Source organism: Oncorhynchus masou, chromosome 28 (assembly GCF_036934945.1).
Source record: "Oncorhynchus masou masou isolate Uvic2021 chromosome 28, UVic_Omas_1.1, whole genome shotgun sequence".
In the NCBI taxonomy this organism is placed as follows: domain Eukaryota; kingdom Metazoa; phylum Chordata; class Actinopteri; order Salmoniformes; family Salmonidae; genus Oncorhynchus; species Oncorhynchus masou.
In genome coordinates, this window is record NC_088239.1 from 60,553,370 (window position 1) to 60,576,380 (window position 23,011).

The window sequence follows — 23,011 nt, forward strand, 5'->3', positions numbered from 1 at the left end:
CCTCCTACTGTATATACTGTGGAGATGGTTGAAATTACACCTGAGAGAAGATGAGTAAGATAGTGTTAGTTCATTCAGGAAATCAAAGTGGACATGGAGTTTATGGAAGTGGTCCAAAAATGGTAATTGATCCCAACTCTCACAAAGTGGTCAGACCTATTTTATAATGTAAAGAGCTGCAATGCAATGAATACAATGTATTTCTATCCAAACATTTAAATTAAATATTCATGAACCATTTGGAAGTTATTGTATTATATATTAGCTTTAGCTAAATTGCACAAAAGTCCTGAAAACGTATTCACAGAAGATAAACTGGGTAGAAAAGTATTATTGCCCAATTGAGAGCATCCTGTCGGGCTGTATCACCGCCTGGTACGGCAACTGCACCGCCCACAACTGCAGTGGTCTCCAGAGGGTGGTGCGGTCCACACAACGCATCACCGGGGGCAAACTACCTGCCCTCCAGGACACCTACAGCACTCGATGTCACAGGAAACCAAAAATATCATCAAGGACAACAACCACCGGGACTGGGACAGAGACTGAAAAACAGCTTCAATCTCAAGGCCATCAGACTGTTAAACAGCCACCACTAGCACAGAGAGGCTGCTGCCTACATACAGACTTGAAATCATTAGCCACTTTAATAAATGGAACACTAGTCACTTTAATAATGCCACTTTAATAATGTCTACATATCTTGCATTACTCATACCGTATTCTATACTATCTATTGCATCTTAGCCAATGCCGCTCTGACATTGCTCATCCATATATTTAGAAATTCTTAATTCCATTCCTTTACTTAGATTTGTGTGTATTAGGTATTTGTTGTGGAATTGTTAGATATTACTTGTTAGATATTGCTGTACTGTCAGATCTAGAAGCACAAGCATTTTGTTCCACTTGCAATAACATCTGCTAACCATGTGTACTGTATGTGACCAATACAATTTGATATGATATGATTTATTGGACTGGAGCCCATGCAAAGACTGTGAGTGACAGCTACCTGATTACAGACAATGGTTGTGATTGTCCAGGACCTTTTCAAGTCTCATTGTGCCAACAAAACAATCTGTTTTAGCTGTACCTAGCCTGACAATAGCCTGAGCGGTTAAGCTCTCCGTGTGTAATCAAAACGGGCAAAAAATAGACCCCATCATTCGTTCGGTGCTTTCTGCTGCATTTGATCAAGTCAACCAAGTAGAAAATTGGATTCCTCTCCCTGGACAGAACAAATGAATGGACCAGAGTGGAGATGAGGCGACTGCTGTCCCCACTGGCTTCAAGATGTCCACCATTGTTCCTGTGCCCAAGAAAGAAAAGGTAACAGAACTAAATGACTATCACCCAATAGCACTCACTTCTGTCATCATGAAGTGCTTTGAGTGGCGAGTTAACTTCTTTGGGGGTAGGTGGCAGAATTTTCACGTCCGGATGAAAAGCGTGCCCAGAGTAAACTGCCTGCTGCTCAGGCCCAGATGCTAGGATGTGCATATTATTAGTTGATTTGGATGGAAAACACTGAAGTTTCTAAAACTGTTTGAATGTCTGTGAGTATAACAGAACTCATATTGCAGGCAAAAACCTGAGAAAAAATCCAACCAGGAAGTGGGAAATCTGAGGTTTGTAGGTTTTCAAGTCTTAGCCTATCCAATATACAGTGTCTATGGGGTCATATTGCACTTCCTACGGCTTCCACTAGATGTCAACAGTCTTTAGAACCTTGTTTCAGGCTTCTACTGTGAAGTGGGAGAGAATGAGAGTTGATTGAGTCATGGGTCTGCCAGAAGGCCATGTGCTCAGTTAGGCGCGCGCCCGTGAGAGTTAGCTCCGTTCCCTTTAATTTCTAAAGACAAAGGAATTCTCTGGTTGAAACATTTTGAAGATTTATGATAAAAACATCCTTAAGATTGATTATATACATCGTTTGACATGTTTCTACAAACTGTAATATAACTTTTTTGACTTTGTCTGGACCTAGTGCCTGCGCATTTGGATTACTGTACTAAATGCGCTAACAAAAGGAGATATTTGGACATAAATGATGGACTTTATATCGAACAAAACTAACATTTATTGTGGAACTGGGATTCCTGGGAGTGCATTCTGATGAAGATCATCAAAGGTAAGTGAATATTTATAACACTATTTCTGACTTTTGTTGACTCCATAACATGGCGGGTATCTGTATTGCTTGTTTTGGCCTCGAAGCGCTGTACTCAGATTATTCCATGGTGTGCTGTTTCCGTAATGCTTTTTAGAAATCTGACACAGCGGTTGCATTAAGGAGAAGTACGTCTTTAATTCCATGCATGACAGTTGTATTTTTATCAACATGATGATGAGTATTTCTGCAAATTGACGTGGCTCTCTGCACTTTCACCGGATGTTTTGGAGGCAAAACATAACAACGCGCCAATGTAAACAGAGATTTTTGGATATAAATATTAACTTTATTGAACAAAACATACATGTATTGTGTCACATGAAGTCCTATGAGTGCCATCTGATGAAGATTATCAAAGGTTAGTGATTCATTTTATCTCTATTTCTGCTTTTTGTGACTCCTCTCTTTGGCTGGAAAAATGGCTGGGGTTTTTTGTGACTAGGTACTGACCAAACATAATCGCATGGTATGCTTTTGTTGTAAAGCTTTTTTGAAATCCGACACAGCGGTTGCATTAAGGAGAAGTACATATTTAATTCCATGCATAACAGTTGTATTTTCATCAACATTTATGATGAGTATTTCTGTAAATTGATGAGGCTCTCTGCACTGTCACCGGATGTTTTGGAGGCGAAACATAACAATGCACCAATGTAAAGAGATTTTTGCATATAAATATGAACTTTATCGAACAAAACATACATGTATTAGCGTCCCACGTACCCTAGAGAGGTTAAGGAAGGATCATATCACCTCCACCTTACCTGACACCCTAGACCCACTTACATTTGCATACCGCCCCAATAGATCCACAGACGATGCCACATACTCTGACAGAGCTCCAAAATTCCTCTGTGGAGATGGGAGAACGTTCCAGAAGACAACCATCTCTTCAGCACTCCACCAATCAGGCCTTTATGGTAATGTGCCAGACTGAAGCCACTCCTCAGTAAAAGGCACAAGACAGCCTGCTTGGAGTTTGCCAAAAGGGTCACGTCTGGAGGAAACCTGGAACCATCCCTACGGTTAAGTATGGTGGTAGCCGCATCATACTGTGCGGATGTTGTTCAGCGGCAGGGACTGGGAGACTTGTCAGGATCGAGGAAAAGATGAACCGAGCAAAATACAGAGAGATCATTGAGGAAAACCTGCTCCAAAGCGCTCAGAACCTCAGACTGGGGGCGAAGGTTCACCTTCCAACAGGACATACTCAAGGCTGTAATCGCTGCCAAAGGTACTTCAACAAAGTACTTAGTAAAGGGTGTGAATAGTAATGTTTTTTTATACATTTGCGGAAAATTCTAAAAACCTGTTTTTGCTTTGTCAATATGGGGTACTGTGTGTAGATTGATGAGGGAAAAAAATGTCATCCATTTTAGAATAAGGCTGAAACTTAACAAAATGTGGAAAAAGTCCAGGGGTTTGAATACTTTCTGAATGCACTGTATATAGCCTTGTTATTGTTATTTTATTGTAATTTTACAGACTGTAAAATACCCATCACTAGCAGCCCATCACCCAGTACCCTGACCTGAACTGTCACTAGCTGGCTACCACCACGTTACCCAACCCTCCAACTTAGAAGCTGCTGCCCCATGTACATTGACATGGACCACTGGTTACTTTAATAATGGAACACAGGTCACTTTAATCATGTTCACATACTGTTTTTGTCATTTCATATGTATATACTGTATTCTACTCTACTTTAATCAATACACAACTGACATTGCTCATCCTAATATTTATGCATTTCTTAATTACATTATTTTACTTTGAGATTTGAGTGTATTGTTGTGAATTGTTAGATACTACTGCACTGTTGGAGCTAGGAACACAATCATTTCGCCACACCCGCATTAACATCTGTTAAATATATGTATGTGACCAATGCAATTTGATTTGATTTGAGAGAGCATGAAGGCAGAGGTGATGAAAGGACATCACAACATAGGCGAGACATACAACAAAGAGTAACTTTCCTTTGTTTGAAGGTGAATAAAGTGTTTCCTCTCTCTCTGTCTCTCTGTCTCTCTCTCTCTCTCTGTCTCTCTCTCTCTCTCTCTCACACACACACACACACACACACACACACACACACACACACACACACACAAACACACGCGCGTACACACACACACGCGTGCACACACACACACACACACACACGCGCGCGTGCACACACACACACACACACACACACACACACACACACACACACACACACACTAAGCCCAAACCAGATGGGATGGCGTATCACTGTAGAATGATGTGGTAGCCATGCTGGTTAAGTGTGCCTTGAATTTCAAATAAATCACACAGTGTCACCAGGAAAGCAACCCACACCATAACACCTCCTCCTCCATGCTTTACAGTGGGAAATACACATGCAGAGATTATCAGTTCACCCACACCGCGTCTCACAAAGACACGGCGGTTGGAACCAAAAATCTTCAATTTGGACTCCAGACCAAAGGACAAATTTGCTTCGGTCTAATGTCCTTTACTCTTGTTTCTTGGCCCAAGCAAGTCTCTTCTTCTTATTGGTGTCTAGTACTGGTTTCTTTGCAGCAATTTGACCATGAAGCCCTGATTCACACAGTCTCCTCTGAACAGTTGATGTTTAGATGTATCTGTTGAACTCTGTGAAGCATTTATCTGTTCTTGAAATGTTCCGTATTGACTGGCCTTCATGTCTTAAAGTAATGATGGACTGTCATTTCTCTTTCCTTATTTGAGCTGTTCTTGACATACTATGGACTTGATATTTTACCAAATAGGGCTATCTTCTGTATACCACCCCTACCTTGTCACAACACAACTGATTAGCTCAAACGCATTAAGAAGGAAATAAATTCCACAAATTAACATTTAACAAGGCACACCTGTTAATTGAAATGCATTCCAGGTGACTACCTCATGAAGCTGGTTGAGAGAATGCCAAGAGTGTGCAAAGCTGTCATCAAGGCAAAGGGTGGCTACTTTGAAGAATCTCAAATATAAAACATACATTGATTTGTTTAACACTTTTTTGATTACTGCATGATTCCATATGTGCTATTTCATAGTTGTGATGTCTTCACTATTATTCTACAATGTAGAAAATAGTCCAAATAACAAAAACTCTGGGTAGGTGTGTCCAAACGTTTGACCAGTAGTGTACATACACACATGAACCTATATGGACTGCCATACAGTTGCATCCTGCTCCACTATTGTAGAGGGGATAGAGCCTGCAATCTCTTTCACAGCTCCCAGGGCAGCACTCATCACTATGGGCTACACACTCCAACATGGCAGCCACCAACAGTTAGCTGGAGGTTAGCTGGTAATGGAGAAAGGCATATGCATCAACCTGGTGCTTTACAGCCTGAGGAGAGGTTGACCATCAACCACAGCCTGATTCATTTAAGGAATTACCACAGAAGCCACTGCTAGTCCAAAGGAATACATTGACTTAGCCTTTAATGACTCCAATTTAATGTGGCGGAGAGCCATACTGCTAAGGAGAGAGAGAGAGCAGAGAGGTGAGGCACTTTGTTTGGAAAACTAAATAAGACAGATAGAACAATGATGCAGAACAGGACATTGAATATGTTTGCACGTGCACAGTATTCTGTAGCTCATATCCCATTTAAGGTCTTATTCAGGATAAGTTGTTTACATGCACCCTTGATGTCCAGCTCATGAGTATCCCTGTATCCATGAATAAACAGAATATTTATCATTTAAATGAATATGGGTTAAATGAATAGTAACTGAAATCTGGACACTGACTGTAGGCCTATAATCTCTCACAGGTAGTGTAATGTCATATTAATTATGCATTTCTAGAAGTGAAATTATAGAACAAATGTTAATTTTGTCTTCGGGACAGGAGTGGAGAAATAGGATTTATTTCTTACAGCATCTCTTGTAAAACTGTTATGCAAGCAGACAGTATTTCAACCACATAAAATATGCAAACAAGACAAACTGAAGTCTTATCAGAAATGTATTTCATCGTTTTCTCAGCTTTTCATTTCCTTAAAACCGGGGAAACTGATGACATTTGGACATTTTGCACAGGAACAATCTTTCCATTATTTTGGAGTTATTGTGTTTTCTCATAGGTTCCTAAATGAAACAGACAACTTTACCGGTGTAGATGAAAACAATATCACTTATCACCCATGATATTCGAAACTGAGCATGTGCAGACCTCAAAGAAAAAAAAACAGTAAACAGGATAAGCTGTTGACATGCCACAATACCCATTCTAAGATCAGCATATCCCAGACATCTTATCCAGGTTTCTTATAACCGGGATGCAAGCTTTTACGTGTTATTGTAAACGGGACATGATATTTATATGCCTCAACTCAAAAACAGATGACTTGATTATTCCGAATAATAAGGAGATTTTGGTGTGCATGTAGACGTGATCATTGATGCTGAACAGGTCAATGATGCAGGTTGGTGTAGACTGCAGTGGACTGTTTCAGCTTCTTGGTGGCAACGGCAAGAATGTGGAGTAGTCTACATGCACCTGCTTGGCTGGGGAAGGACAGCGGTTAGAGACCCATACAATTAAATGGGGGCCCATTCCTGGAAAACGGAAGGTGCAAAAGGGGAGGATGGGGAGAGGCACACAGCTGCTTCGAATTTGGCACAAAACAACACCCTCTTGTGGGTAATCACTTTTCCTGTAGTCATGAGGTACGTGTATGCAGTTAAATCTAGAACATAGTAGGCTACTGTACCATTTGTTTCAGAAGCATATGGGCCTAGAGACAGTTACGTAATGGCCTTATTTATATCCCCGCCAGTGCAGTGACACTTTGTCCGCGAGACACCCCGCGGCAGTGGTAACCCCAGAGTTGGCCGCAGTCGAGCACTCATATGCACCTGTTCTTGTGTATTATTGTGAGCATCTGTATCCCCCCAGTCTGCCTGGCGGCAGTGTCTGGAGATGTCATACGCCGAGCTCAAAGAGTAGACACTATCGCTTACTACCTAGGCTGCTAGAAGCAGAGGCTCTTCAGTGTAGTATGGGTTTCTAGTTCAAGGAGTCAGCCACAGATAGGGAGAGATATCGGAAGAATAGACATAGATGCAGATGTCATCTCCAGTTGTATAATTTAATCTCCAAAGACCATACAATATGTATTTATTAAGGATCCCCATTACTCTTTCTGGGGTCCAGCTAACTTAAGGAAGTTATACAATTCGGATGGCATGTGGCTTGTTGGACATTCTTCCCAAATAGCCTGGTGGAGGCTGGATGCCATCTGGTTTGCATACCAACAGGCCAGAGAAGCATTGCCCTCCATCCCATCTCCTTTCCCCTCCTCCAGCACAGACCACACTCTCTTCTTTCTCACCAAGAAGACCTCACAAATACCTGTCAAAATTGTTTGGAGACTGTAAAACTAAGCTGGTATTAAATCAACTGAGCATTGCTTTCCCAAAGTGTACCCTATTCAACTGAAACCTTAGATGGTTACATTTTATGTAGTAGACCTGCATGCATGCATTAAATAAACAGCTAGTTTCCTGAAAACAGTCACATGTCAAAAAGACTTTACCCCAATAAAACAGATGGATACCTCATGTGAGAAGAGATTTAGACTAAACCTTGCCCTTGAAAAGTTTATTTCTCTCGCTCTAGGTCAGCACTGCATATGCAAGCTTTCTTTTATTAGCTCTTCATTAACATTCATTAATTGCTTCCTTTCTCCTGGGCACAGCCCCAATCAAAACTGGAACTGATAGAAATGAAGCAGAGATGGAGAGCAAATGTCCCCTGCTCCAGATACAGTCAGTCCTGCTGCAAAACATCCCACCCACCTGCTCCCCTTTACCGAACACATTCCCCCCTGTCTGTTCTGAGCAGAAGAAGAGACTTATTTGGGGCACTCATTACCCTCATAGTAAAGAGGTCAGAGCAACTTAAAGAAGTAGACATACATTTTATTTACTTGTTCTGTACATAAAGGGCCATACCAGGACAGGTGTTAACCATGGGAAATATTAACACATGCAAATGGTATAAGAAAATAAAAGGCACAATTTTTTATTTTGAATTAAGAGGACAACACAGAGGCACTCTAAAACATGAGGGGAAAAAACAGTAATACTGCTAATGCCTTTACAAAGCACGTTAATAAAACATATGTTTACCCAACTAAAACATATATTAAAATTGGTGTATTGCTTAATCAGAGGGTTTAATATGGAGGTTGCACAAGGAACACCAAACTACATTTGAATGGATTGATTCCACAGAGGCAATAAAAACAAGTCTAATTCATATTTTAATGAGGAAATTTTCATTGAGACAAAGCAGCATTTGACCTGGGAGAGGCCAAGAGGTCATGCACAGAGGCCACCAGCAGGCGTTTTTTCCCTTTAAAAAGTCACCTTCAGTCTAATTGTTTACAAGGTTATTAAAACAAATATTAAATGCTCAATTCAACAGTTGGCTAACAAAAAACACTAGTCAGGACATGATTGATAGTTGTACAATGGTATTACTCTACCCAATGAAAAAGCTCAGGGGAATTGATGGGCAAGCACTAGGGAAGAGACAACAGGAAGGGTAAGTCTTCTTTACAGCAGAGATCTAATGAAGCACTTTATCAGCACACTCACACCAAGACCAGAGAGCAGGACAGCTCTGGCATCAATATCAGTTAGACATAAGCAAAGACAACCAAGTTCTCTTCTCAGGTCCTGTGCTTGACAGTAAACACTGGCTAGAGATGAGAGTCAGGGGTGTAACCAATCACCACCTTAGGGAACCCGGGGAGGAAACAGGGAAGGATTGCTTGTACTAAAGTTGCATTTTTCAGTGAAAGGCATTGATGGGGTGTCATTGGCTGGCTGCAACCTTTGCCCACCTCCTGTGACCCATATCATTGGATGCATGAGGCATCAGTCTCATAGAAAAGCCCTTACCCCTCAACAGCATTTATAAGTACTCTTACAACATTGGCTATAGCCTGGTCACAGTCATGCACTTATACTACGACAAACGCCTCGCTCAGCACTCCTGAATTTATGGCACAAATTAAACAAAATATGTCTTCACATATGGCCATTTCACATGTAGTCTGGGGAAAACATAAATAACGAAACTGTCAACTAGGTCTGTGTCACTGAGGCTATGGGCTATTCCACAAGGCAGAATCCATGTGGGCTTGAACTCCTCTGTCAGCCTCTGCCTTGTCCTCCTGCCCAAGTCAGCTCAGCTTGTGTCAGTCAAGAGAGGTGTTGAGACTGATCCACACACACACACACACACACACACACACACACACACACACACACACACACACACACACACACACACACACACACACACACACACACACACACACACACACACACACACAAAGTAATGGTCAATCTGTGTGTGTGTACGTGGCTAAGGTACCAACAGTGAATGATTGTTTGGAGAGAGACACAGTCAACTGTCTGGTTCTATCCTCAGGCCCCACTTGGGGCCCTTTATGACTTTGCTCTCCTCAGTCAGTCCATGTGATGTTCAGTCACCTCTCTTCTTTTTCACATTAACCTCCTCCCATCCACAATACAAAGCACACAGTCCAAGCAAGCTCTCAAAAAATCCCTAAGTATTCAAATGTAACCAAGATCAAATAAAAAATGACCAGGTAAGACATGGCGTCATGGGAGCCATGGCAACACACACAACCAACCGATGGTCTGAAAATGAAAAGACAAAAAACACTGACGAGCCTGTAACCAGATGGGGGAGTTTAGTTGAGTCCAGAGCTGTAAACAGTCAGAAAGCTGCACAATGGTTGGCATGACGATAAGAGACCGCTGTCGCACAGCCCCAAGCAGGCAAGCACATAACCGTGGTGACACTGGCGGGCGGGATGGAGACAGCCAGCAGGTTTGAGTGTCACTGTGGGGAGGGAGGGTTGGTTGGGGTCCAGGTCGGTTGGGGTCCAGGTCATTCACTCTCATCCGGATTCTGGGGGTCCATTATTTTGACATGGGTGAAGGGGAAGAGACCCCTCCGGCCATTTACCTCTCCCTCCCACTGACCGCTGATGTTCATCCTCGTCACTTTGACTACATCACCCACCTGAGGAGAAATTAAGGACAGTTGGAGTTAAGTTTTCCTTAATTCCACAGACAAATGAGGTGGACAATTTAAGATAAGTGTAAGATCCTCCATCACACAATAAAGTACTGACAGACTCATTGATCTTGCCAACCCTCCATGTATTTGACACCGTAATATGGTTGTGACAGGTCGAGCAGAAAGCCATAACTTTGGTGCTTTGCGACACTGTGCATGACCCCTATCTGCACAGACCATATGCTATTCACTCAGGATTAAATGTGGGAAGTTGTCATTGTTAAGAGGAAGATTAAAACCTAAACGTGGAGGGCAGGCTCTAGATGTAGCAGAAAGTATGGATCAGAATGAGGCTTCAAGGACATTGAAGTCTTATAGACGTGCCATCCATAATCATAATCCTCACCTCGCATAATGAAAGAACATTGATGTACTCAACATTTAATATAACTAATTGGACTACTTGGAAAGGATGACAAAGTGATGGGTGAATGGGTCCTGAAATAACCTCTCGGGAAAATCCAATGCACACTGAGTGTACAAAAATTAGGAATACCTGCTCTTTCCATGACAGATTGACCAGGTGAAAGCTATGATCTCTTATTGATGTCACTTGTTAAATTCACTTCAATAACGAAGGGGAGGAGAAAGGTTGAAGAAGTTTTAAGCCTTGAGACAATTGAGACATAGATTGTGTATCTGTGGCATTCAGAGGGTGAATGGGCAAGACAAAAGATTTACGTATATTTGAACAGGGTATGGTAGTAGGTGCCAAACCCACCGGTTTGAGTGTGTCAAGAACTGCAAAGCTGCTGGGTTTTTCACACTCAACAGTTTCCCTTGTGTGTCAAGAATGATCCAACACCCAAAGCACATTGAGCCAACTTGACACAACTGTGGGAAGCATTGGAGCCAACATGGGCCAGCATCCCTGTGGAACACTTGACACCTTGTAGAGTCCATGCCCCGACGAATTGAGACTGTTCTGAGGGCAAAGGGGGGTGCAGTCCACCTTAGGAAGGTGTTCGTACATTGTGTGTATAGGCTACTTGTACTTTCTTTATATAAGAAATGATCCTGTTGTGTGGTGATACAATATTCTAAACTGGACATCTTGTGAACGGTCATTGCAAATGTTCATATATTTTCAATAACCAAACATTTGGCTGGTAATAACTATACTTCAGTGGCTGTTTTTGGTTATGAAGGGGCTGGGTGGTGCGGTATATCACAGGGTATATTGGGGGAGGCAGGTAGCCTAGTGGTTAGAGTGTTGGGCCAGAAACCAAAAGGTTGCTAGATCAAATCCCTGAGCTGACAAGGTACAAATCTGTCGTTCTGCCCCTGAACGAGCCAGTTAACCCACTGTTCCCCGGTAGGCTGTTGTAAATAATAATGTGTTCTTAACTGATTTGCCTAGTTAAATAAAATAAAAATATTCCTCCTTTCAGATGAAATTTTAAATAATGACTGAGGTTCATTTCCTGAAACAGATGATCCCAAAATAGCCTGCTAAATTGTAGGTTTTTGCTGTTGGCCATGACCTACTCTGAGTGACAGAGATAGTATTAGATTGAATCCATTTGAATCACTTTTTGACAGCACCCCTTTTGAATTTGAACAAAACCTTCCATACATATTTTCCCATTGTAGAAGTGCTCAGAAAATTACCGTTTGGACCTGAATGACAAAAAAATGAAAGGAGATAAATGTGCTCAAAGTTGACCCATTTTGCATACCCCACCATACCATGAGACATACATGTCTTTATTACTGGAAAATATAAAAACAGTTGAGTTAGATATAATAAAAAAGCTTACAAACAGGGTTGTCAAATTGGAAAAACATGTTTTTTTACTGTTAACGTCAATGATTAAAAACACTTTAACTCTGATGTTTTTATATTATTGTACGTTGTAGCTTAGACCCTATTTTACGTCATCTAAGGTCGTGTTGTGCACGCCATTGGTTGAGATACAGCATACTCTTGAACACAGGGTGTGTGTCATGTTTTGTCTGTGTACTAAAATAGACATTTTAACTCTCAAATAGTACTACAAAGAAGGTTGGAGTCCACACATCAGAGAATGTTGACTTGAATATGTTGTTTTAAATTATACTGTCAATCCTCCACAGGGAAACTATTGACAACATAGAAACATAAATAATAGAATAGACATGATCATTTAAGTTGACATTTGAATGTGGGTGGACCGGCGATCATTTTTGTGGTTGTAATTAGAAGTTAACTTCAATTTAAAATTTCAATGCTGTAGCAGCTAAATTGCAGTGGTATGATAGGATACGTCCATTCTATTAATTGTATTTCTATGATTGAAATTATACCCACCCTGTATACAAGAGCATGTCATGTCTCAACCCGATGGCAGGCACAACACAAAAACCTCAGATGCGAAATAGGGTCTAAGCTATAAACATACGCAAATATGAAAACAAATTCTGTTGAGAATTGTTCAACAAAAATAATAATTGTTTGACACCTTTTTTCTCAATTACATTTGCTCACCTCCTGTGTCCCCTCACCGCCACCCTCTCTCACCTACTTTGATAGCTTCCATCTCCCTCCTCGCCCCCCTGGGCTCGAACCAGGAACACATTGACAACAGCCACACTCGAAGCATCGTTACCCATCGCTCCACAAAAGCCGCTGCCCTTGCAGCGAAAGAGGAATAACTACTCCAAATCTAAAAGCGAGTGACGTTTGAAACAGTATTAGCGCACACCCAGCTAACTAGCTAGCCATTTCACATTGGTTACACCAGCCATTAGGCTGATAGGCTTGAAGTCATAAACAGCGCTGTGCTTGCGAAGAGCTGCTGGCAAAACGCACGAAAGTGCTGTTTGAATGAATGATTACGGGCCTGCTGCTGCTCAATCAGACTGCTCTATCAAATCAGACTTAGTTATAACATAATAACACACAGAAATACGAGCCTTTGGTCATTAATATGATCGAATCCGGAAACTATCATTTCGAAAACAAAACATTTATTATTTCAGTGAAATACGGAACCATTCTGTATTCTATCTAACGGGTGGAATCCCTAAGTCTAAATATTCTTGTTACATTGCACAACCTTCAATGTATGTCATAATTACGTAAAATTCTGTCAAATTAGTTCACAATGAGCCAGGCAGCCCAAACTGTTGCATATACCCTGACTCTGCGTGCAATGAACGCAAGAGAAATGACAATTTCACCTGGTTAACATTGCCTGCTAAACTGGACTAGTAGTCATAATTAGTGATCATGGTTGATTGATTTTTATAAAATAAGTTTAATGCTAGCTAGCAATTTACCTTGGCTTCTACTGCATTCGTGTAACAGGCAGACTACTCGTGGAGTGCAAAGGTTAGAGCGTTGGACTAGTTAACTGTGCGGTTGCAAGATTGCAACCCCTGAGCTGACAAGGTGAAAATCTGTCGTTCTGCCCCTGAACAAGGCAGTTAACCCACAGTTTCTAGGCAGTCATTGAAAATAAGAATGTGTTCTTAACTGACTTGCCTAGATAAATAAAAGGTATAAAAAATAAAAATATTTCCGATTGTTATGAAAACTTGAAATCGGCCCTAATTAAATCGGCAATTCCGATGAATTGGTCAACCTCTAGTTCAGACAGCAGTTATTTGCTGACATTGCTATACTAGTTGTCTTAGTAATGATGGGTGTGAGCACAGTGTTGTAAGCTGACAGTGGTGTAAGCTGATGGTTGTGGTGCCTGTGCTTCCCATCACTCAGAAAGCAAACTAAGTTGACAATGCCTGTCATGGACGAATCCCAGTTGCCTGTCGTGTTCAAAATCATAGTGTAAGAGCATCAAAGGATAAAATTATTTGATTTGATCCAACTTTCAAAACAAGTCATTTTTGGCTAACCACAGCAGTCAACTAGCTAGCCATTTAGCATTCTAGCATATTCACTAATAATTAATAAGCTACTCAGTTCTGACTAGAACATATGGTAGCTGAGTAGCTAGCAAGCAACAACATATGCCAAATAAGTCTAAAAACCACTTGCAGGCAAATAAATCAGATTTGACCAGTCAGACAAGTCACATGGCCAGCAGGAATCAGATTTGTATCTAATTTCAAACCACCTACAAAAGGTGGTTTGAAATGTGTCTTAAAATATCTGAATCAATGTGCTTTTTGGCTGTTCAGACTGGAGGAAAAAGAACACATTCCAATCAGATATGCATTTATTTGTTGGTCATTTCAAACTGCCAATGTGAACAATGCTTAAATGAGATGCAGTTTACAATAGTGTGGAGGTCGCGAACTCTGAAGCCCCCCCCCCCCCCAGTTTCCATGATTAAGTCAGATTTGACTTAAACCAAGGTGGTGAAGGCTACAGTAACATTAACTGACCAAATTGTGGCTGTGTTCTGGGGTATGCTGCTAATCCAAGGCATTAGTCAGCCTTGCTCTAGTTTGTGAAAGAGGTGGTGCTATTCACACAACCCCAGACTTTCTTTCTGACAGATGGAAATCTGAAGCACTAAGCTGCCGTCTGCTCTGGTGGATACATGATGAGAACAAACTGATCTGATGCACAAAACAGGTCCCCTCTGATTAATGAATAATCTCAGGATTTCTCTATCTTGCAACAGCTCTCTAGTCTCGAAAATCCGACCCTCAGCAACACAGTGGCTGGTTTCAATGATGGACTCTTTTGCATAGAGGAATTACGTCACTGCCTACGTTGATAAGGGGAAAAGATTGAGGCAGACATGCAAGAAAGTCACGGTTCCAAAGCTAATTTTGCTGACAAAACCTTGCAGTGGTTTTAGTTAATCTTGTAACTACCCATCCCGGAGCGTAATCATCAACTGACACTAATTAGTACAACGCAACAGACATAAATATTACTAGAAAATATTCATATTCATGAAATCACAAGTGAAATATATTGAAACACAGCTTAGCCTTTTGTTAATCTCCCTGTCATCTCAGATTTTGAAAATATGCTTTACAGCCAAAGCAAGACAAGCATTTGTGTAAGTTTATCGATAGCCTAGCATAGCATTATGCCTAGCTTGCAGCAGGCAACCACCTGGTCACGAAAATCAGAAAAGCAATCAAATTAAATCGTTTACCTTTGATGAGCTTCTGATGTTTTCACTCACAAGACTCCCAGTTAGATAGCAAATGTTCCTTTTTTCCCAAAATATTATTTTTGTAGCCGAAATAACTCTGTTAGTTCTTCACGTTTGGCTGAGAATTCGACCGGAAATTGCGGTCACGACAACGCTCCATAATATCGACAATAACATGGCAAACATTGTTTATAATCAATCCTCAAGGTGTTTTTCAAATATCTATTCGATAATATATCAACCGGGACAGATGGCTTCTTAGTAGGAAAGAGAGAAACAATGGCCGCATTTGTACATTACGCACAAAACACAGAGACTTCAGCTGACCACTGACGCAATGTTGACGTTCAGGCTCATTTTTCAAAATAAAAGCCTGAAACTATGTATTGTGACACTGGACACATTAGGGAAGCCATAGAAAAGGGAATCTGGTTGATATCTCATTCACTGCTCAATAGGGACGCATAGGAACGCAGAGGTTTCTAAATAAGAGTCACTTCCTGATTGGATTTTTCTCAGGCTTTCGCCTGCAATATCAGTTCTGTTATACTCGCAGACAATATTTTTACAGTTTTGGAGTGTTTTCTATCCTAAGCTGTCAATTATATGAATATTCTAGCATCTTGTCCTGACAAAATAGCCTGTTTACTTAGGAAACGTTATTTTTCCAAAAATGAAAATAGAGCCCCCTAGATTCAAGAAGTTAAGGTAGTTGACGCAAACTAGCCACTTGCAAAATGCACTCATTAAAAATAACCTCCGTGATCTCCAGCTTGTTAGCTACTATTTTGTATTTTATTCAAATCGGACAAAGTAGTGAAGTAGGCAGTGACGTAGTTCCTCTATGCCAGCGGCCATCAACTAGGCTCAGCTGTGGGCCATTTTTTTCTTCAGAGGATGGTCGGTGGGACAGAACATAAGTATATATCATTTGTACTCAAGAATCCCAAACAGATACAGTATTTGCGAAAAACAATCATTGCAAACCTTGACGAGATCGATCACCTTTACAGGGTTAGGGTTCCCATATTTCCATGTTACAGCTAGTCACTGTGTTGCCTAGGGTTTTCGATACTACCCTCTGTCAGAGCGAGGTCTAGAGAGAATAAAGCCTGAATTTACTTCAATGCTTAAACCACTGACCAAAGGTGAAGCTCTTGTAGTGTTGTTTGACACCCACTTGGCACGTCATCAGCCCTAGCCTCCCCGTGGGGTGCCTGTCCTTCAGGGGTGGTCTTTGGGACAGCGGGAGCCCCTGAAGGCTAGCTTAACAAATAGAGATGATTCGAGAGAGCTGAGACACCTGCCGCCACTGATTACTCAGCATTTCTACTCCATAGAAAGCTGAGTACTTTGCACATCCTCTCGAAAAATCAACACAGACTGATAACACTGGCAAGGACAGAAGAAGGCGAGGAGGAGAAAAGACTAACTATTTATTTAACCTTTATTTAACTAGGAAAGTCAGTTAAGAATAAATTCTTACTTACAATGATGGCCTACCCCGACCAAACCCAGATCCCGCTGGGCCAATTGTGTGCCGCCCTATGGGACTCCCAATCACGACCGGTTGTGATTCAGCCTGGCACCGAGATGCAGTGCCTTAGACCGCTGCGCCACTTGGGAGCCCAAAAGCTAAATATGAGGGATGCAAGACAGTTCTGATGCCACAAGCATATTCTGTCGTCACCTCAACTGTCATTAAATGACTTGATCCATAATATTTGGCACAATGGCTGTGTTTACACAGGCAGCCCAATTCTTATCTTTTTTTTATGTAATTGGTCTTTTGACCAATCAGATCAGCTCTGAAAAAGATTTAATGTGAAAAGATCTGATGCAATTAATCAAAAGACCAATTAGTGGAATAAATATCAGAATTGGGCTGCCTGTGTAGACTTTCCACATTCAGACCCTAACTGCTTTAGCACCTATTGACGATAGTATCTTCTTGCTTGCTTTAAACATTAACATGCATCAGAAAAAAAATTGTTAAATTACTACACCTTTACAGAGTTAGGGTTCCCATATTTCCATGTTACAGCTCTTGTTTGTGTAAAACAGACGGGAGACAAGGTGGACTACCTGCGCTAATTAGCTATCTGCGTCTAACAACACCTGTGTGTAAACGGAAGATGGACGCCTTAAACGAGTTGTCACTGAAAAATACTGTTGGCTGCAACTGTGTTAAAATGGGTTAAAACAGTGTACAGTTAGTGTGTATTTTACATTTGTGAAACTATTTTTATGTGATATGAAAGTAGAGGGATTTATGTTTCTAGAACCGTACCACAATTAAGAATTGATTCACGTTTAGATGGAGTATTTGGTTGTTTTGGTATCCATAGCAAATCGCCTTCAAACAGAACATGTAAGGTCCTTGGACTATAAGGAGTAACGTTATGCTCCTTTAGTCCATTATTGGGCCTAGTGTAGTTAACGGGTACTGTGTCTGCAAGCTTACGTTCCTGACAAACTACAACGCAACTTTCACATTACCAGCTCATTAAATCTAATGAAATGTACAGAATCTACTGAACTACGAACATAGAAGACAACTGGGAACATTTAGGCATTGAGGCCTCCCTTCACAAAGCCATGCTGGGACAGAAAGTGAGGGACTCCTACCTCTAGAGCCAGGGCCGTCTTGTCATAGGCACAGGGCACTCGTTTCTGGATGGCCTTAGCCATGACTGGCCCATTCTGCATGGAGGGCAGGGGGGTGATGACCGCTCCAGGGGTGCCAGGGGGAAGGGGCGAGGGGGTCTGAGGCTGAGCGTAAGCGTGGGCCGGCTCGGGGATGCCATAGCTGTTGGAGTTGCGAGAGCCGTGAGGAGGCTGGCCAGGATGAGGGGAGGGTCGCACCAGCTTCTCCACATAGGGCACAGGGATCATGCCCATGCGGCCCTCCTTACTCTTGGCACTCCACCACTGCTCCTCAGGCTTCTCCAGGATGATCAGGATCTCCCCCTTCTTAAAGGGCAGGTCCTCAGCATCGCTGCCCGTGAAGTCGTACAGAGTCCGCACATACTCCAAGTTGTCTTCTGGGCCGCCCATCGTCTGAATGGGGCTGGTGCCTATAGCTGTGTTTGGGTACCTGGGGAGGAAGAGGGCCGGAGGAGGGGGAGCATAAAAAAAAAACATTAACATGTACACTGAATAAAAATATAAATGCAACATGAAAAGTGTTGGTCCCATGTTTCATGAGCTGGAATAAAAAGTCCCAGAAATGTTCCATATACACAAAAAGCTCATCTCTAAAATGTTGTGCACAAATTTGTTTACATCCCTGTTAGTGAGAATCTCTCTTTCGCCAAGATATTCCATCCAGCTGACAGGTGTGGCATATCAAGAAGTCAATTTAACAGCACGATCATTACACATGTGCATCTTGTGCTGGGGACAAAAAAAGGCCACTAAAATGTGCACACAACACAATGCCACAGATGTCTCAAGTTGAGGGAGCATGCAAATGATATGCTGACTGCAGAAATGTTCACCAGAACTGTTGTCAGAGAATTGAATGTTCCTTTCTCTACCATAAGCCACCTACAAAGTTGTTTTAGAGGATTTGGCAGCATGTCCAACCGGCGTCACAACCGCAGACCAAGTGTATGGTGTCGTGAGGGCGAGCGGTTTGCTGATGTCCACATTGTGAACACAGTGCCCCATGGTGGCGGTGGGGTTATGGTATGGGCAGGCATAAACTACTGACATCGAACACAATTGCATTTTATTGATGGCAATTTGAATGCATAGAGATTCCGTGACGAGATCCTGAGGCCCATTGTCGTGCCATTCATCTGCCGCCATCATCTCATTCTTTTAGCATGATAATAAACTGCCCCATATCGCAAGGATCTGCACACAATTCCTGGAAGCTGAACATTTCACAGTTCTTCCATGGCCTGCATACTCACCAGACATGTCAACCATTGAGCATGTTTGGGATGCTGAATCGACGTGTACGACAGCATGTTCCAGTTCCCACCAATATGCAGCAACTTTTCACAGCCATTGAAGAGGAGTGGGACAACATTCCAGAAGCCACAATCAACAGCCTGATTGATGCGAAGAGATGTGTCGCACTACATGAAGAAAATGGTGGTCACACCAGATACTAACTGGTTTTCTGATCCACGCCCCTTTTTTTAAAGGTATTTGTGACCAACAGATGCATATCTGTTTCTCCAGTCCATAGACTAGGGCCTAATGTATTTAAATTGACTGATTTCCTTATACAAACTAACTCAGTAAAATCTTTAATCATTTCTTGTTGCATTTATACACTATATATACAAAAGTTTGTGGACACCACTTCAAATTAGTGGATTTGGCTATTTCAGTCACACCAGTTGTGGACAGGTAAATAAAAATCATAGACAAACATTGTCAGTAGAATGGCCTTACTGAAGAGCTCAGCGACTTTCAACGTGGCACCGCCATAGGATACCACCTGTCGAACAAGTCAGTTCGCCAAATTTCTGCCCTTCGAGAGCTGCCTCAGTCAACTGTAAGTGCTGTTATTGTAAAGTGGAATATCTAGGATCAACAACTGCTCAGACACGAAGTGGTAGGCCACACAAGCTCACAGAACACTGACCACCAAGTGCTGAAGCACGTAGCGTATAAAAATCTTCTGTCCTCGGTTGCAACACCCACTACCGAGTTCCAAACTGCCTCTGGAAGCAACGTCAGTACAAGAACTGTTCGTCTGGAGCTTCATGAAATGGGTTTCCATGGCCGAGCAGCCGCACAATGCGTAATGCCAAGCGATGACTGGAGTGGTGTAAAGATCGCCACCATTGGACTCTGGAGCAGTGGAAACACGTTCTCGAGTGATGACTAACGCTTCACCGACAGAAGAATCTGGGTTTGGCGGAGGCCAGGGGAACCCTACCTGCCAGATTGCATAGTGCCAACTGTGAAGTTGGGTGGAGGGGGAATAATGGTCTGGGGGCTGTTTTCATGGTTTGGGCTAGGCCCCTTAGTTCCAGTGAAGGGATATTTTAACATTACAGCATACAATTACATTCTAGACAATTCTGTGCTTTCAACGTTGTGGAAGGCCCTTTCCTGTTTCAGCATGACATTGGCCAAATGCACAAAGCGAGGTCCATACAGAAATGGTCTGTTGAGATCGGTGTGTAAGAACTTGACTGAACAGAGCATTGACCTCAATCCCATCGAACACCTTTGGGATGAATTGGAATGCTGACTGCGAGAAATACCTAATCGCCCATCATCAGTGCCCGACCTCACTTATGCTCGTGGCTGAATGGAATCAAGTCCCCCCAGCAGTATTCCAACATCTAGTGGAAAGCCTTCCCAGAGGAATGGAGGCTGTTATAGCAGCAAAGGGGGACCAACTTCATATTAATGCCGATGATTTTGAAATAAGATGTTCGACTAGAAGCAGGTGTCCACATACTTTGTCATGAAGTGTATTTTGGTTCAGTATTGATTATCACACGACTGTTTCAATATAATATGAACACAAGTTTTACTGCTGAAATACTGAAATCTGACTAGATCAGTATTTCCCAGTATTTTGGTTTTTGCCTTAGCACTACACAGCTGATTCAAATAATCAATGTTTGCTAGTGCTAGGGCAAAAAAACAAAACGTTCACCCCTTGGGGTCCACAGGACAGAGTTTGGGAAAGACTGGACTAGATCAAAGTACATACATTCCTCTCCCCAAATGTCACTACTGTTTTGTGTCACACCCCCTTTGTGAACATACTACACCAGTCAAGGTTAAAATTGTTATGAAACATATAAATAACTCAAAATGGTGTAAGACAGTAACCCTAGCCGGACAGGATCTATGCAAGTCATTGTTAAACCTGTCATTACATGCAGTCACTACTCAATAAGTAGAAGACTGGTAAAGTTTATGATTGACATGGGATACAACCCTCAGACTCAGTTTCTGAGAGGTCCATCACATAGCAGATAATGTGTCAAATCATTGAAATTTTAAAGATCTTGAAAACCTGAGGCCTAAATAAGAGCTTTTAACTTATTTCCATTGAGTGGTATGTGGCCGCAGGCGCAGCCTCTGGCAGTTCCTTACCTGGGGGCAGGTTCTATCAGTGTAGTCGTATCCAGGTAGTGGATTTTATAGAACTCCAAAAGTGCTGGGAGGTGATCAAATTCTTGATCTCCAATTTTGAACCTCATGCTTGGTAAGGAGTTGATGATATAGTGGGACACTTTGGAATTTTCAGATACTGACAGCACATAGTCGCCAGGGCAGGTTGAAGAATCCCGAACCAAAAACATGCCATGCCTCTGTCCTTGTAATCTATTCTGCGCCTCCTGTCTCGACACCGGCCCAAAATACCAACTGGACCGGTCCGATGGATCGAACCTTGCAGATGACATATTTGATCAAAATTAACTTCTATAAACAAAATAGAAATAACAAATATTAGTTTAAAACAATAAATAAAAACAGAAGCTAGATAACGATTTTGAAGATCCAGGGAAGGGTAATCAGCCGCCCAAATTGATTTTTTAGTCGAAGGCTGCAGGCTTCAGTTAGTTAAATCCAATACAAACGTAACCTGACGTTTCAGAGACTGTGAATAGCCTGAGACAACTCTGAAGCGTAACGGTTATTCGTTTATTGTCAATGACAAATGCCAGTTCTCAATGTCTAAAAGTAGAAGCTATACATATACAGAATGCCTGACTGCAACAATGATCAATCAAGGTTCCTCTTTAAGTTCCGTCTTCCGAAAAAGCAAACATACATCTCATGAAACAATATAATGTATATCCAGTCCCTGTCAGTAAATGAGAACGGAAAAGGTCGCCTCACTACTTGATTAAACGAGTCTCCATTGTCGATACAATGTTGCAAATAGCTGTGCGCCGAAGCCCAAATTGTTACTTTGTATCTTCTTGGTCGAACTGTAAGGCACTAAATATATATGTTCAATTATTTTCTTGAGTACCGACAGACTTTTGAGGCAGTAACAAAAATGGCGGCCTGCAACACGTCTCCACACAAAATTAAATCACAAGAGTGTCTCGGTTCCCCTGCATGTGTATAGAGTCCCAAAAACAGTTGAATTTCTTGAGTATATTTCTGTCCTCTGATTTTTTTCAATAATAAGGTCTCACTAGTATTTTTCTTTCCCTTGTTTATACTCGGCTCCACACCTCCGACATGATTGAGTCTGAGACAAAAAAAAATGGCGGATAGAAGGCGGATCTGCGCGCTCCCAGTCTATCTGCACGTCACTATCGCCTCGAGCGAGTGCTCCACCCCGGCGCGACAAAAAAATACACTGTGTGATTCTGAGAAGAAAAAAAATCACTAAAGCTGTCTATATGAAATAGATGTCTATCTGAAACGACACAGTGGATTTTATTATTAGTTGGCTGAGGCTTATCTAATTGCCTGAAAACCCCCACTGGTAATGAGTTGATGTAAAGACAGGTTCTTGGCCTGCATCAAATCATGTGGACAACACAGGAGGACTTCATATCCAGATCATAGGAAGACCTTGATGGTGGTCCTTTGTACAAATGTATATTCAGAAGGCAACTTGTACTGCGGGAAGTAGCAGCCATGAAAAAATTATAAAACATGTAAAAAAATATATTAAAAATA

General features: G+C 41.8%; 1 protein-coding gene across 2 annotated transcripts; it reads right to left on the reverse strand.

The window, feature by feature from the left end:
• Positions 1–8,107: 8,107 nt before the first annotated feature.
• LOC135518017 (crk-like protein) lies at positions 8,108–22,604 on the reverse strand. Of its 2 annotated transcripts, none has more exons than XM_064942832.1 (4): positions 22,214–22,604; positions 21,464–21,793; positions 18,014–18,482; positions 8,108–10,271 (listed from the first exon to the last, which is right to left on the reverse strand). In XM_064942832.1, the coding sequence occupies exons 2-4, from the start codon at positions 21,772–21,774 to the stop codon at positions 10,137–10,139; spliced, it is 915 nt and encodes a 304-aa protein (XP_064798904.1). In that variant the 5' UTR covers positions 21,775–21,793; positions 22,214–22,604; the 3' UTR covers positions 8,108–10,136. The 2 variants fall into 2 exon arrangements, with proteins under 2 accessions (XP_064798904.1, XP_064798905.1); XM_064942833.1 differs by having other exon boundaries at positions 21,464–21,760; positions 22,214–22,603.
• Between the last annotated feature and the right edge of the window lie 407 nt (positions 22,605–23,011).